The 16282-nt window shown below is 39.1% G+C and overlaps 2 protein-coding genes across 2 annotated transcripts in view; one reads left to right on the top strand and one right to left on the bottom strand.

Annotated features, from left to right (window-relative positions):
• The window catches only part of LOC119659519, a 51122-nt gene extending 40447 nt beyond the window's left edge, over positions 1 to 10675 (bottom strand). The window contains exon 1 of the mRNA XM_038067650.1: positions 9646 to 10675. Coding sequence (XP_037923578.1) covers positions 9646 to 9676 — 31 coding nt within the window. The 5' untranslated portion in view covers positions 9677 to 10675. The remainder of the gene's footprint in view (positions 1 to 9645) is intronic.
• A 324-nt stretch (positions 10676 to 10999) lies between these two features.
• LOC119659303 (dolichyl-diphosphooligosaccharide--protein glycosyltransferase subunit 2) lies at positions 11000 to 16153 on the top strand. The gene is made up of 6 exons (XM_038067316.1): positions 11000 to 11154; positions 13483 to 13715; positions 13809 to 14050; positions 14112 to 14276; positions 14332 to 15215; positions 15303 to 16153. Exons 1-6 carry the CDS (start codon positions 11142 to 11144, stop codon positions 15653 to 15655), a joined length of 1890 nt encoding a protein of 629 aa, XP_037923244.1. The 5' UTR covers positions 11000 to 11141; the 3' UTR covers positions 15656 to 16153.
• Positions 16154 to 16282: the final 129 nt, after the last annotated feature.

Raw genomic sequence — 16282 nt, 5'->3', positions numbered from 1 at the left:
TGCTACTATGGTCTATTGGGCATTAAAATGATAATAATTTCCATATTCAAATTCAAAAGAGAAAATAGGAATAAGAATTAAGAAGCCAAGAAGAAAGAAGGCAGGAAATTGATTAGAAGCGAGCAAAGTTTGAAGTTAGCTTGCACACTAGAAAAGCTAGACGAAAATGAAGGGAAAAATGCCACGAATGGATTAGGCGTTTGTTGACAATATTTTATTCGTTCGATATGGATAAAATATGGTATGGTTGTATAACCGTGAATTTAATATTATTTATAGGTATACGCTAGACCGGTGGCAAGTTTCAAAATATGCATATTCTCACATAAAAAGGTCAATCGTAGTGTTTTGAACACATTTAGGTGATATATATTATGCACGCTAGCAAATATGCATTTGAAAATTATCTCCATTAAGTTATGCACTTATAATACCATAATGCATTTTGGATTTCGGTCACTCTTTCCAAGTCTTTAGCTTAGAGCTAAGTCAAGAAGTTCACATCGATCTACAAAGCTGACGCCTTTTCGTTAATTAAAATTGGAACCTTCCACTCCAACTTTCTGGGAAGTCTGAATTCTTATGCTAAGCACCTCACATTAAAGATGCTTCAAGACTTTCTTCTTCTTCGTAGCACTCCCCCTAAAATTACAAGGAGCTTTCCAAAAATATATTTCGTCGCTCACAATTTGTAATTATTATCCATCAAAACATTTCAGGTAAAGCGTTTGGGAGAGACCACAGCTAACCTAAATATGATAGCATTTGTAGCCAAATCGAAAGATTCCTTGGATTAATAAATCACTTGAAATTCCCCCTGCTTCTGAATGCAGCACAGCAGTCCAGCAGTGCTGAATATAAAACACGAAACTAGAGGAATCACGAAGCATAACTGACTGAAATTCGCAGTTGAAAGTATTTTTTCTATTCAACCTTCAAATGAATGAGTTTACCAATTTCGCGAACCAATAATATAATGTAGGCATCGATAGCAACAATACCTAGCTGCGAAATATATAATGATACATCCATCGTCCATCGTGGCCGCCATCCACTCGCCGCACGAGGAAAAAACTGGCCAGACAACCTCCTCATGTAGGTAGAACAGCCTTTTCAATCTGAAATTCCGCGTCACTCTGGTTTCGTTGAAACGATAAAGAAATTCCATATAAACGGGATTTGAGGTTGTTCTTTTCCTTGTGTTACTTACAGCTGATTGTGTGCTTGAGCAGTTGCAAGGGTAAAACATTTAATACGCACCTTCTTTATTATTGAAGTAAAATAAGACCTACTGGAGATTGCCGAGGTATAATTTTAAAATGAAACTTTTACTATATTTGATTTACACTATGTTAAAGATTCAGTGCAATGAAAAATCTTCAATATATGAATCCAAATTTGAGTCGTTTGTAGTCAGAAAGTTTTCATAATATTTACATGCCAAATATTGAAACTATGAATGAAAAAATGAATCGAAAATTTCCAGAAGCAACTATATCAATGAAACAGACTCGCGAAAGTCATCGAATGCACCCAAACCATTCCATGATCGCGCCCTAAGGGTAGGATGCAAATTTATAAATATGATTCGTCACTTGCTCTATTTTGCTTTATAGATGCTTGTATTTCACTTTTCCTCTTAGTCTTTTAAAGAAGAGAATAAAATCAACTTTAAACACATTCATGTATGGTATACGCAATCCAAAGGAAGGCAACGAATCAACGACAACTCCCTTCAAGAATTTGCAGGGCTAACGGCAATCATGAACCTCAATAGCAGGTGGATTGAATTTCAATTTCATCTCCATTAGAAACCAACATGTTGTAGGAGAGCTTGGATTCGAGTTGGACCCAGATGATACCTTCTGAGTAGTTAAACTGTTAGGGTTTGGTTTTAAGGTTTTGTTCAGATCGGTTTACTGTCTGTCCTTGAACCCGTAAAATTGCAATAATATAGGCTTCAATATGAAGCAGCCTACCTAAAGCGCCGAGCTTCCGGTTTCCCGGCGTGTTTACAATTAGAATCCGCTACAAAAAGATTTACGATACGGCACATTGTAAGTGAGAAATGTTTGATATCTGAGAACAGACAACGTACTGTTTCATGAGCATTCAGACTTGTTTATCTTCAATTTAGGGAAAGGCTGCGCAGATCTATTGTAGGATATTATTTTCTCAGGCAGAATAACCATATTAATGACATGAGTTGAATTGATTGAAAATTGGAGATCTCGATTAACAGTGGTAGTAAATTCCCATGTGCTACTCCCATATAGCAGCATAGAGAGAATATTGACGTGGACAGTCTCAATTTGATGTTATTGAATATTTAGATTTTGAACAAAATAGCGAAGGGCATTTAGCCTTGTTAATACGTTGAGCGGCATCAAGTTCGGTGTCGCCATGAAGAAACAACGCTATGCAGATACATAAATTGATGATGATGATGAATGGTCAGATTGAGAACTTTGGTCTTGTTGGTAATTATCTTCAGTTCGACACTACCCGCCTCCTACTCCAATTCTAGAAACATTTCGCCAAGGTCCATGACTTGGTGAGAGAGCGAGCAGAAATTATCAGCGTAGTCGAGGTTTGTGTGGAAAGATGACATAGTCCATTGAAACCTTCCATGACCTGAATGTAATGCATAAATAAATCTACGAAAAAAAAGTACTTAGAAATTTGTTAGAAAATATCAGTCGATCTCTAAGGGGAAATTTTCACTGAATCGATCCACTGCAGACAATCAATCAGTATTTATCTGTTTAGTCACCTTGCTCTATCTATTAACTGATAGCCAGGACATTCAAAATTCCTTGGTCATTGGAAAAAGGATAGAAAATATTTATAAAATCAGTTTGTTTAGTGAACTTACAAACGTGTGAGTCATTAATTCAATCATCCTGTTGCCTAGCTAACAGCAGCTTATCGTAAAGAATTGATCATTGATTTAAAAATAAGATTTTGTACGATTATGACCGGCATAGAGAGTACATTGCTCCAGCTATAGCACTCAGTAAGAAATTTAAGTGGAATTCGACAGAATGGAGTTTCAAAACACAACAGAGAACAATTCCCCCAAAGTCGCAAATACGATAGATGATTGCTTGTGCAAAAATAAGGTGAGTTATTTTTATCACGATCGTGTGAAGCGAAAGAAGCAAGCAACAAAACCGTCTTCATGGTATGGGCTCAAGCATTCCACAAAATACAGTATTGGTAGGAAATGTTCGACCATGAAAACGTTTCAGAATTAATGTCAGTATCGCGGATTCTGAAAAAAATCTGATAATTAATTTTCCCTAATTTGACGTTCATTTGAACATGTATAAAAGTGCTGGAAAATCATGCTCGTTTTCATTTCACTAGAAAATGCTAAAGAGCAATAATAGTCGAACCCACTAATATTTTATGCGGCTCCCATTGTACATACTTGACTCAAGTTTGTGCGAATTCTGCGCATCTATGAAGGCAGTCTAACGACCAGAAATACATCGTCTAGTACTCAGCAAAACGGCGACAGCGGTAGTTTCGCAATTTTCTTACTTTACATAACTAATTACACACGAAAACCATTAATCATTGCGCCCGTAACCGACTTGTTGTACGGCTCTATTCAGATCGAGCTTGTGTATACAACTAGGAAAAGGTAGACAGACAAACAGACGGGCGATCATTGATCGCGTTGAATGTTAGCTGTAGGTGGAAAGAATCATAATTTGATAAGTTTTCGAAACTAACTTGTTAGAGAGACTCGATATCTATTGTGTGCCGCAGCCTCGATCGCCTTGGAAGCATTGTGCATTCACGAATTCACTCACAACATACAATAATGAGGGGGCAATTGAAAAAGATTTAGATTTGCAAATACGTGAGAGACACACTACCATTGAGCAGGCAAAGTGGGCGTTGTGTGTAGCAAGATATGGAATGAGGTAATGTAGAATTACGTCACGGTTTCATTTAGCATTTTCGATTTGAATGTTCTATATTAAATACTAATTTGTAAGTTTAAGCACTTAAGCGTTGAAAAAGTGAAAATACTTTAAGGTAAGATTGCAGCAGAAGAATCAGAAGTTTTAGATACAGATAAAAATGCATAATCCTATGAAAACAGTAAATCTTACTTGAGGTATACTATCGAGATTCGCAATTTAGGGTAGGCGATAGCGTCAGTTACACAAAGGCTGACGGATTACTTAGATCCAGTGCAAGATTTAAACTGGCAGAAATGTTGACTGAATTGATTTTTAACGGCTTGTTTATTATAACTTAAAGATTGTATCCCTTTTCGCACTTATTCCACATTAAAAAGTCACTCTTCCTCTCTTTATTCAGCATTTTTCACATATTTCGATCGTATTGGCTGCAAGCAAATTTTTTTTGCAGAAAAAAATGTAGAATTCGCCAGAAAATACTGTGAAAAATTGAAAAAATACACAAGTCTTGTATGCGACAAAATTCTCTGCATGAAACTGAAAGTGGCGTTAGAGGTTTGTTTTATGTTTATTTTTAACTCAGGGAAATCCAAGTGCGTAAAAAGCATTCCTTGCGTACCGAATCTGCGTGATGCCACTTTCTTTGCTTAAACTCCTCTGTTCGATTTAGACTCGCCAATTATTTGCCTTAGTAAAGTGTTTTTCATTAGGAAAATAGACACTACAAGAAGAAGAGTTCAATATATTTCTCACCACTTTGGCATATGTTTTCATTTTGCCAATTTCCCAAACAGCAGATGTGATTTTTTAAAAAAATATTCAAGTGAATAAACGGGAATGTTTATGGCAAAGTCTATTTCTGAGAGAACTCCTCCGAAGTTAAATGAATTGGATTTCTTCAATCGAACCTATTTTTGGCTATTGGCTTTGTTTCGACCAAGGTCATTTTGGCATATATGCAAGTAAATATGGCCTTCGGGGAAGAATAATGCAAAATAATCGATTCACTTAAAATTGAATTTGAGTAAGGCATAACGTTGTCCACATCTAAAAATATTCGAGTGAATAAGAATGGAATTCCGTGAAAGGTTAATTTGTCACCTATCCATTCAATCAGAAGCTTTCGATCCCTTTTTCTCTTCTTTCTTCAGCCTTCGCCTCGATTTGTAGCGATATAGGCTCGAAGAAATTAGTACATTTTGCTAATAATGGGGTAAAATAAATCAGAGAAGGAAAACACTTTTCTCCCTAGAAATATTGGCTTAAAGATCAATGAGAATAAGAGTATACCCAGGCTAAGCAAAAAATCTCAACCAAACAGTATCTTTCCTTGTGAAACTATAACACATTTAGTTCAATCAGTGCGAAAAGCAAGGCTGTCGGCACAAATAAGTTTAGGAAAGTGGGAACCAAAACCTTAATCAGGCACGTGTTTTAAATGACACTACAAATTGGCGCAAGCTCCGAAAAAGAATTAGACATCTTTGAATGAAAAGTTGAAAAATTTTGCGACCCATAAAAGAAGACGCGATATGATAGTGAGCTGTGCAAATATAAACAATGCCCGCCTGTATTCGTTATCATCAAATGGATAAAGGTCCTATGGGTTGGACATGGAGCCTTGAAAATATCACAAAAAAAGTATATTACAAAGATTCAGTCGATACTAACAGCAAGTTTAAATTATTTATTTAAATGTTATTCTAATTTTCTGAAAAATCTGTTGATACTGTTAACTTTAAAGCAGAATAATTTAGACATTTTTAGAAGGGAAGTTGATGCAATAATACAATTCTGTATCAAGTATGTAAGCATTTTTCGCCTTGATTTAGAACAGTGGAAATATGGGTTGCTAAATTTGAATGTGATCGTGCAACTGTTGAACGGGAGGTCACTATTTTGGTTTTGAAGCGCCAAGAAAGTTTCATCATATTTTTTTGGAATGCGAAAGGAATTTCGTTGGAAGATTACCTCTAGCCTAGCAAAACAATAAACTCATATTATTATTGTTAGCCTGTGTTTGTGTTAGACGTTAAAATTCGTCAGAAGAAAAAAACATTTTTCGCCAGGACCAGGCACCTTCTCATATAAATCCAAATACCATCGGAAAAACCATTGAAGTAATAAGTTTGATAGAACACACAATAAGCCAACAGGCTACATTATCGGGCAAAATAACCCAACCCTACACAAAGTACCCTCATCCATTCAAGTATAAATCATTGCAAAATTCACCTCTTTCGAAAGATTTAGTCCATTTACGTCAAACAGAAAGGTAATAGCAGTCGTGGAAGCATATTTCGATAGTTTTCCGGTTTCTCTTTTCTTCAAGGCCAGTATCCATAAATTAAAACAACAGTGGAATCAATGTATTCAAGTCTAGGAAGGATAATGAAATGCACACACAATTTATTGATCAACCTAGTATAACAAAAGTGGAGCGTTGAGATAGTCTGTCAATCTTTCCAGAAAGACAATTGTTTTAATATGATGATTATCGTTGGCAATAGGACCAGGTCCTTGAAACGTGTTAAAGCACTTCATTCAAGACCGTAAAAGTACACTACAGGACTACGGTACCATTTAGGACGCTATGTGGTCAGAATTTGGCCCGTGATTATTCCCCTGATTTGACTGAAGACATCCAGTTAATATGCAAATCTTCTGCCAAATTTAAACCGCGATCTTCATTGTGACAGCCTAGCGCCCTAACCATTGAGCTATCCGAATATTATCGTAATATAAAAATCTCAAAAATCGCTTTAGAATCACCTCTTCTCTTCATTTGGTTCTTCTGTCCTTGCAAACCATTCACTTTTCATAGACTTGCAGATAGTAATTGATCTGTTGCGCCTGCAAACATTGCAAAGTGAAAAGTAGAGGGACATTGAATGAAATAAATGAAAAAGTATTCTTTCTTGAAAATGGTAACTAACCGTTCTTTCGCTACGGAATTTATTTTCGAAAATTATTTCGTAAAATGGATCTCCATTCAAAAACTTCTCTAAATGTTAAAATCTCCCGCTATCTTCAGACAATCTTTTCGACAATCGAAGAAAAATACAAACAATATTTTTCTTTCTTTCTTTCTTGATAAAATATTGATTCTACCCTGAATACAAAAGGAACAAAACAAGTTACCTTGATATCGTAAAACTGGTTTATCTAAGATCGTTAACAAAATATTTCGATGAATTCACATTCGATCAAGTTTCTATCTGACTAAATCGCCGGACAAAAAGCAAAATATCAAAAGTTGAGTTAACAATTCATGAATCGCTAACACGTGCCTGCATTATAATGAGCTTAATATCAGTCAATGTCTCAAAATCCCAAATTTTGCATCTTACCTGCAGCCACTTCTATTTTGATTATGCAAATATTTCGATAAAAAAGCCAAAGAGACAAAGTGACGATTCCAGTCGAAGTCGTTTTATCATCTTTATTATACTAGAAATAAAAGTCATCTGAATTGATTGGACTATTTAGAGAGTGCGAATAAAAAAAACATCAGCGATTTTAAAAGGATGTCCCCAATCGACTTGAACTGGAATGAATGACTTTTGTTCATTTTGATTTAAGTTAAGTTAAGCTCATATTACTACAATTTCTCACAAGGAGAATATAAACAAATATTCATCTATTTGTAAACAATATCAGACTTGAATGCGAATCCTGTTTGAAAATAGTATGGAAAGCACACCCATCATTAAAAAAATCTATAAAAAGGCACAGAGGTTCAAGTTACAGTGCCAAGGAGTTACATAGGGAACACATGAAAACATTTTCATTCTATTGCTATTTTACAGTTATCAAGAGTCCTGCCCTTCGCGTAAATCCCACGCGCTCAGTTTGGCATGTTGCTACCCATTCCTAGGTTCCTTGACTGAATCTATAATGCACTTGTTGCCTGTCGTTGTCGACTAAACGTGTAGAAACGATTCACAAAAGGGAAATCTCGTAGGTATACAACTACATATAACATAATATACCAAACAAGAAACGGCATGAAATTTAAACCCAACGGAAATTCCGCTGCTAGGTCAGTTTCGTGATAGGGGAGAAGTGCCATTGTTAAACATCACTTTCTTAATAGTCCTTGCTCTTGTATATCACCGACCATTGCGCACGTATCCGAAATATTACCGATTTGGAATAGAAGATATGTATTAGGCTACATCATCGCCATGGCTGCGTTTCTACCACACGGATACGAACACTAATACGAACAATGAAGTCGAATGAAATGCCTTCAAAATCAACCGCTTCATAGGACACTACCCCATCAAGAGAATGCTTCTCGGAATTACTCAGCTTCTAATAGCATATACTCCGTGGCACTGCTCTGGTATCTCAGACTGATTCAGGGAAGTCCTATATATACGAGTAGTAAGAACTAGGGAATCCCCTTTTGCGCATAAGTTACTTTCCTTCACTTCCGCCCAATATGTTTTTCGTCACTTCGTGTGGGCTCACCAACTCATTTTGGGAGCTGAAATCGGTGGATAAAACGAACCTGAGTCAGAGATGATTTAGTTGTACTCTTTGCACGTAATGCCCTTGGGTCGGTAGCAGTGATTTCGAACGAAGCGACGATAACAAACGAGAAAGATATCAAATGGGAAATACTCGTATATGCCGAATATCTAAAACGAATGTAATGATTTAGGATAATGAGGCGAGTTGAAAGTTAGTCCTTTAGTAAGTAGTAAACGTTTATGAGTTGGTGGGTTCGAATTGTTAAAACTGAGGTTTTAGGGATACTACAGCAATAAGAACAAGACCGGTTGAGAAGAAAGAGGAGCGAATTAGTTGAAACGAAAAGCCGTATTACTGAGCGTAGTGCAGGAATCTCACATTATCAGGCACAGAATTCGACAAGTCATAGGTGAAGTAGAGATTATCCAGAAATTATCAATAAGTCAATTTATGTATAAATGCAGCAATTTACTCCTGGGAGTTTAATGACCCTTTCTGCAAACTTTAACGCGATGCGGACTAGTGGAGGTAATCGAGAAAGTGGGTCGACGTAAGCGAACTTGCTCTAGTAGGCGTTATCGTATGCTTTGATCGTCCAATTAACTTGGATCGATTCTAAAAGTGATCGTAGTTTATAGAGCTGCCTTAATTACGTGGATCACCGTCTGATCACTGCAAAGCTAGTTTTGGAACTGATAGCAGACGGTACCGGCAAGTGCCATTTTCGTGGGCTAAAAAGCTTCTGTCTCCAGTACGATGCCCATCTCTCAAATAAATTTTATTTTTTCATCATTAGTGAAGGAAGGAAAGTCAAAGGATGAAGAATCCACAAGCTACTACATTGAAAGTTCGAAACTTAACATGTAACACTCAGCATTTAAAAGCAGCGTCTACTCGACAATACAATACATAGTTTCATGTAAAACTTCTCTATCGGCGACAACCGGCAAGGATACAATGTGAAAACCTACAATATACTTGCAGGACAAGCAAGAGTTTGATATAATGAATGGAAGACGGGCATTAAAATGTAGTCCGTGAATACTGTTATTTGATGGAAGGTAGATGAGGGTAGGGGAGGGTTTTGCGAGACTTCCCTTATATAGCCAATAAGCCATGAGCTCTCCAATCACAAACTATTATTGAGGAGTTTCAAAAGATTCCAGAGGAATGTTTGAGAAGGAACTTGCGAACCATATGGTCGGGTAAATTTCCGAGTAATACTCACTCGACTTAGCAACTCCTTTCCGTCGCGCCATCTCTTCTGTTCCTTTTTTCGAGTGCTGCCCACCGGCTAACTATTCCTTCCTCCGTTCTATTGAGGCTACGTGGTTCCAATGTCGTCTTTTTTCATTTCTTTAATTCTACTGCAGGGGCAGAAGTACTTCTCTTTCGCTAGTTTCATTAGAAGCTAGCCAGAGCCCAAGATGTGACTGTGGCTGAGGTCATTGCTGAAATTAGAACCGATGCAGCTGTCATTCCATTCCGCGTTGAAGCAAGCAGGAAAGCAGCTATCCTCTGACTATTCACTGATTATCTGAAGCGAAAATCACGCCGTTAACACTTTCAACACGAAACCTGGTGCACAGTCATTTGTGTTTGAAGCAAAAGGACACATCTACACGAATCACAAAGAGGACCGAATTTTCCTCGCACTCAAATTTCCCAGCCCGCGGGAAAGGAGCAAAGGTGGCTTCTCCCTTTGCAATCACCATTTATGACGCGGTTGATCTACAAAACCGTCCCTCGCCCACGCACACCCCGTCGCATCATCTATCAGTTCGGCACGTACCGTCACTAGCCCTGAGGAGCACCCTTCCTCTGGCCAACGCAGTTCACGATATAGCTGGCGGTCAAGAGCAAAAGTAAAGCTCAGAACGTAGGACTCCGTAATAAATCGGCCGTTGATCTGCAAGCAGCTCCACTAGACAACGGATGGTTCCGGTTACGACCAATGGAGGTGGCGAAGGCGCGCGAAAAATCACACAACACAATCGTTCAAGTGGACAAAATAAAACAGCGCAAAATCAGCTAAACAACACGAAAAACGGAACTACTATAAAAAGCTAGCATAATTGGTTTCCTTTTTGCACTTTTTCGTGAAGATGGGTAGCAGCGAACGACGGCTCACCCAGGAAACTTGCAAACTCACAATCACGCTCGAAATCCGAAAATGCCTGTAACACGACGCGACGGAAATCTCTCTGCCCGCGTCGCCCTGCTCTTAAACAAGTTGCTATCGGAAAAAGCGCAGATCCCACCACTTCCACACTGATTCACTTGTCATCCGATTCGGGTGACAGGTGACGGTCTGGTCGTTAAGTTGACAACGTAGTGTGGATGGCAATGGAATGATAACGTTGTCAGCACATCGGTAAAATTATTATTAACTTCGGTTATTCTTCCTTATAATATGAAAATAGTTCTAATACTATTTCTTGGCAGTGACCGCAATGACCGCGAATATATTTGAAGCTGGTAAACTATTAATGCCCCTTTCCAATTTCGCATTCCCAATGTTGTTCTGGGCTCCAGATATTGGCAACAAGTCGGAAAATGTCAATTGATTACAAAGAAGAAGAGAAATCTATCTTTCAAAACTCCTTGCCGGGAACTGTCTGATTGGTAGATTTCTCGTGTGCGGTGTGTTTTGAGGTGACGTGTCTGTTCTGTGACTGATATTGGTTGGTGATTCGTGGATCGCACACGTAAAATTGTCGCAAAATGTTTAAAATACGTAAGTATATGAACAGAACTCTCATCCTTTTTACTAAACCACTAAAATTTCCGCGGAGAGGTGCCGTCCGACGCTATAAAGTCTACCCGAATGTTTGCCGGCAGCCGTCCGCATAGTCTGTCAGTCACGCCCGGCAGCTTTTTAACTGAAGAAAAGATATTTTTCTGATAAAGTAATATTTCTAATTAGTTTCAAGTGGTTGGGTATGTTGATAAACATTGATAGATAATTAGAATTCCCCCAAGATTAGAAACGGGTAACAATGATCGGATCTTCTTCCAAAAATGCACAAAACGCGCTCTTTGGAGTGTCTGGCAACTACGTGGGCTATCGGAGTCAGATAATTTTGTAAGCATGCTAGGGGACAGAGGGGCCCAACTCACTCTGAGTAATGGGGGACGCGCAAGATTCAATCATGTTATAGTCAGCCGAGGTAATTTGAAATCGCGTTCGCGGAGTCACCGATAACCTGGGGTCATTATTTGGAGAAGATCATATTTGCAAAATAATTTGATGAAAGTAAGAAGGAAGGTATGTACGTAAAATGCAACGTCTGGCTCTTAAGCTCCTGTGTCCGGGGCATAGGGGGATCAAACTTTCTCGATTTAAGACAATAGTGTGGATAGATTAGACTCCTCAAGATAGCCCGCGGTAGGTAGGTTGCGCTCGGCGCTGGCAGTCAACAACGAAAACCTTTCTAATCAGCTTTTTCACATCGGAATTTCCCTATCCAAGGACGTGGAACGCATTCAGAGAACCATATTTGCAAGAAGTATGCCTATTAGGGTAGAGGAGAGTACCGGAGAGATGGTATCGACCTTGAACGTCTCTCACCATCCTGGCTGCCTCCTGTAGATATCCTATACTCACTGAAGGAGTGAGCAGGGGCAAACTTAGCATAGAAAGGTGCTGAGGAAAGTGTGTTGGGTGTTGAAGAGGCGATATTTCCATAATCCAGCTTAGATGGATGTTTAAAACGTTTTCAACACAAAGGAGTTAAGGTTGACTGGCTAAAATTCTTCGTGGGCTCATTACCCCGTATGCGGTGTACATGTCCGAAGACAACGTAAGTCCGGTAGATCAGTCCTTTTTTACTACCTCTGCGCCATAGCTGCTATTATTCCGTCCAGACGAAGAGATTTACACGGTGAGAGGGTGTTTTTTGCCCAACTGATTTTTTTCTACGAGAGAACCGATCTGGACTGCATAACTTTCAAAGTTGTTAAAACTGAACCCTTCTGGCGTCGACGACGCGATACAAGTGATGACAATTTATCGAAAGTTTACGTCATTGGTTCTCCGCAATTGTTTTTTTCATTGGCTCAATTTGCTCAACATTTTCCCATGCATCGCTGATTTTATCGCCGCATAAATTAAGGAAGTTTGAGAATTGGTCCTCACATGTTGCAAGGCTCTCAGAAGTCGCCACCCACGCTGCGCGCTGACAGACGGTTGCTATCTCCTGATTGAATGCAAGCGGCTCGTCCCCTGATGATGCACCTGGCATCACCTCTTCTCCAAGTAACGTAATTTTTCGATTGAGTGGGGCACATGCTTTGGCTCAGTCTACTCTGCCTAGCTTGGCCATGAAATTGAAAGTCCTATTTGAATTTGAAGGTGCATATTGGGAGCATAATACCCAATACCAAGTTCCTTCTTGGCTATACAACCCTCAACGTATGCTTTTCCTTTTTTTTCGAGGTCTTTTCAGCGTTTTCCGCGGTCCAAGGACAGACCTCGAACCGTTGCTTCAGTTCATCCGTCCGCTTTTTCCACTCACAGATCAATCTATGTAGTTCTAGCCCCAATACGTTCTTAGCCAATCAGAAGACAGTTTCCAGAGACCACCAAAGGAAGGTCGTATTCTCACACGACCTTGTCTGTTGATCCATCCTTAAGCTGAAACATAGCCGACTTGCGACCATCATTGTTTTTCTAATGATAATTTTCTACCGTGAATTGGTTGAATTCATTCTTTCAAATCGAATCATATTCGATGATTGATTTGCGCGAAGCGATTCGGTGTGCTACCGCATCTAGAAAACTTGATAAGAGGATTTTCTCTTCTGCCATTTTATTTCAAATTGTAGAATTTTCAGTCTTAAAGCACTTCTTACCATTTTTATCGACATTCTTGTATCTCCGTAAAAATCTGGCCTACTAAAAAACTCTTCATTGCAACAGCTTTGCGTACCTCGCTCAAACTATATCCTAGCCATGGTCTCAATGCTTTATCAAACAAATCTTACAGCTATCATTCGGCTCCCAGAGTTTCCAAAAATATTTTTTACAAGACCAAATTAGACCCTAACGCATTTTATTTTCCAGTTTTATTCCTCATCTCATGCTTCATTTATCAATCGTACACGGACAAAACAGTGGAAAGTCATCTCAGTGCAGTCGATTTGGAAAGATTTCAAAGCATATTCAGTGAAGCGATATTTTCGGACGATCTGCAAACGCTCTACTACGCCGCCATCAATTTAAAAGACGTTCCCGCACGCGCAAAGGAACATGCCTGCAATAATCTTCTGAGTTTTTACGAATCTTCAAAATTGAATGTAAGGCGGGGGTTGCTTCACTCCACTTTCAATACGTTTAAAGCAAGTACGGAACACGCTTTTTAATTCAAGTTTTCCTCATTGTTGTTGTAGGAATTCGAGAAAAAATTTTACGCTGTCGGTATACATAAAGCTGTGGCATGTACAACGAAATTGCCTGATAATTTCCGCACAACAGTGTCGGCGTCGCTACAGAAAGACTCTTCAACAGCACAAGAAATCTATTTCAATTTGTTCACGGCCAAAACATTGGCTGTACCAGTTGATAAGGCCTCGGCTGATAAGCTCGCGAAGAACCTGCAGACTATTTTGAAAAAAGATGATTCACTAAACAGGTAAAAGCAAATTACAACACCAACGAGTTTGTTCTAATTAAGTTTCGATCTGATTGTGCAGTTTGGGATATGCTTTCCATATATCGGCTGAACTGGGTGCTCCGGCTGCGTTCGTAGTCGATCGGGTTGAAGATGCTATTGTACAGGCCGATGAAGTCGACGGAAAGATGCTCCAGTTTGAAGGCGGACTTTCAATTACGGCTCTAATTATCAATGGAGCGTTCAAGTAAGTCATCTTCCTTATATTACAAATTGAAGTCTTCAATATTGTGTTATTTCAGGATCACAAAGGCTCAGAACAAACCAGCACCAATTACGGCAGAACAAGCTGTGAAGTTCGCCTCGTATTTCTTGAGTCGACGTTCAGTGATCACATCAAAAGGAGCTCATGTCCTAGTCGAGGCAATCAAATCGATTGCCGCAGAGAAATCCGTTGCACCCATATGCATACAGAACTTTGGGAACGGACAATTGCAAGCCGAATCTCCAATGATCAATATTAAAGTAGTTGACTTGTTGGGTCAAGCTTTGTCTCCATCTCCATCGAATATTTTCGGGAAAGTCCTACATAAAGCCGATAAAGCCGTGCTGGCAGAAAAGGTCTCATTCATTGCACGCAGTTCCGACAAAACTGTCTTTAGCGCAGATCTCTCCACGTACAAGCCAGCCCGTGGATCTTATGCTGTTGAAATCGCTGCGAACAGCTACACACAATCACTCAGCTTCAAAGTATTGGGAAGAGTCAAAGTACAATCATTAGAAATTGCTGTTGGCGATTCAGACTTGTCATCGGCGGCCAAAAAGCACACAATCACCTTCCCAGTAAAACTGGCTGAACCACTGACAGCAGATAGCACGCAGAGCATTTTTGTGAAAGTTGCCCTCTCCGATGAGACTACCAACAAAGTGATGCAAGTACAACAGGCATTTATTCGCCTCTCGCACAAGGAGACTGACGAAGAGATTATCTTCATTGCCGATCAGGACGCAGCAAGAGCATATAAATTTTACATTGACATTGGATTGCGAGGTGCTGACTTTAGATACAAGTCCGGCGATTATTCGTTGGATTTGATTGTAGGTGATAGCTCGCTGTCGAATTCGTTTAACTGGAATATCGCCGACATTCACTTGGCATTCAAGAAGGAGAAGGAGATCAAAACACGTAAGTATTTCTGGTTAAATCTCTCTTGACCAGAAAATAAAAAGCTGGGTTGTGCCTTTTACTTATCCACTTTCATTTTCCGAACAGCAACACCTCGCAACCAGATGCTGCCCGAGATTACGCATATTTTCCGTCAACCAGAGAAACGCCCATCAACATTCGTTTCAAACACCTTCACTCTTATCGCTGCTGCCCCATTGCTCCTGCTCTTTATTCTCTGGGGTAAGATTGGCATTAATGTCAGCAACTTTTCATTCAGGCCCAGTGTCCTTCTATTCCACCTTGGATTTGGAGCCACCCTTAGCATATTCGGCTTGTTCTGGCTTCAGTTGAATATGTTTGAAACGCTTCGCCTCCTCATTATCACGTCAATTGTCACATTCCTGGCGGGAAATCGGCTGCTCACGAAAATCGCAGCGGATAAGTCGAAATTGCAATAAGTTCGCAGCAGATTTAAGACGTTAGAATATGTTTTTTTTGTTGGAAACTATTAAAACTACTTTTAATCGCGTATGGATTACTATTTTGTGTTGTGATTGTACTTTCCCTTGAATATAATATTACCATAATGAACTGTTTATATCGCTTATATGCAAATCTTAAGAACTATGTCCCCAGATTTTAGTGTCGACATGAGTTCTCTAGCGCATGAAAATTCATTTCTTCGTGCTTGGGATAGCGATGAAAACTCTTTCTCTTTGGTCAATACAAGTAGTTCGCACATTATTTTCATTTTGTACGCACTTCTAATTACGAATAAATCGAGTGTGTTCTTCCATAGCAGATTGACACTAGAGATGTCCTCAAGTTTTGATCCATTTCTGGATTGTAGAGGCAGGATTTCCTTATTTGCTTTATTTCTTTGTGTCTGGTCGAGTAGTTAAGTGGAAGATTTTGTAAAATATACTAAGAAGGAAATAATAAATTTATATTTAAAAGAAGCTTCAGATGTTTTAAACGTTTATGGTCGTACTAGCGGAATCAGAAAGCTGCTTGTGAAAAATCCTTTGCTACTGCTCTTTTTGTGTAGAGTTCAATTCATAGGATAAATAATAAAGCGTGATCCT

This window comes from Hermetia illucens, chromosome 6 (genome assembly GCF_905115235.1).
Source record: "Hermetia illucens chromosome 6, iHerIll2.2.curated.20191125, whole genome shotgun sequence".
NCBI lineage: Eukaryota > Metazoa > Arthropoda > Insecta > Diptera > Stratiomyidae > Hermetia > Hermetia illucens.
Note: the sequence above shows the minus strand (reverse complement) of the source record. Positions and strands in the feature narration are given on the sequence as shown.

What these genes read in the sequence shown, in the direction of transcription:
- LOC119659303 (XM_038067316.1), top strand. An exon ending in ACGAATCTTCAAAATTGAAT is followed by an intron (nt 13,716 to 13,808) that starts GTAAGGCGGGGG and finishes TTGTTGTTGTAG; the next exon opens with GAATTCGAGAAAAAATTTTA. An exon ending in AAAGATGATTCACTAAACAG is followed by an intron (nt 14,051 to 14,111) that starts GTAAAAGCAAAT and finishes CTGATTGTGCAG; the next exon opens with TTTGGGATATGCTTTCCATA.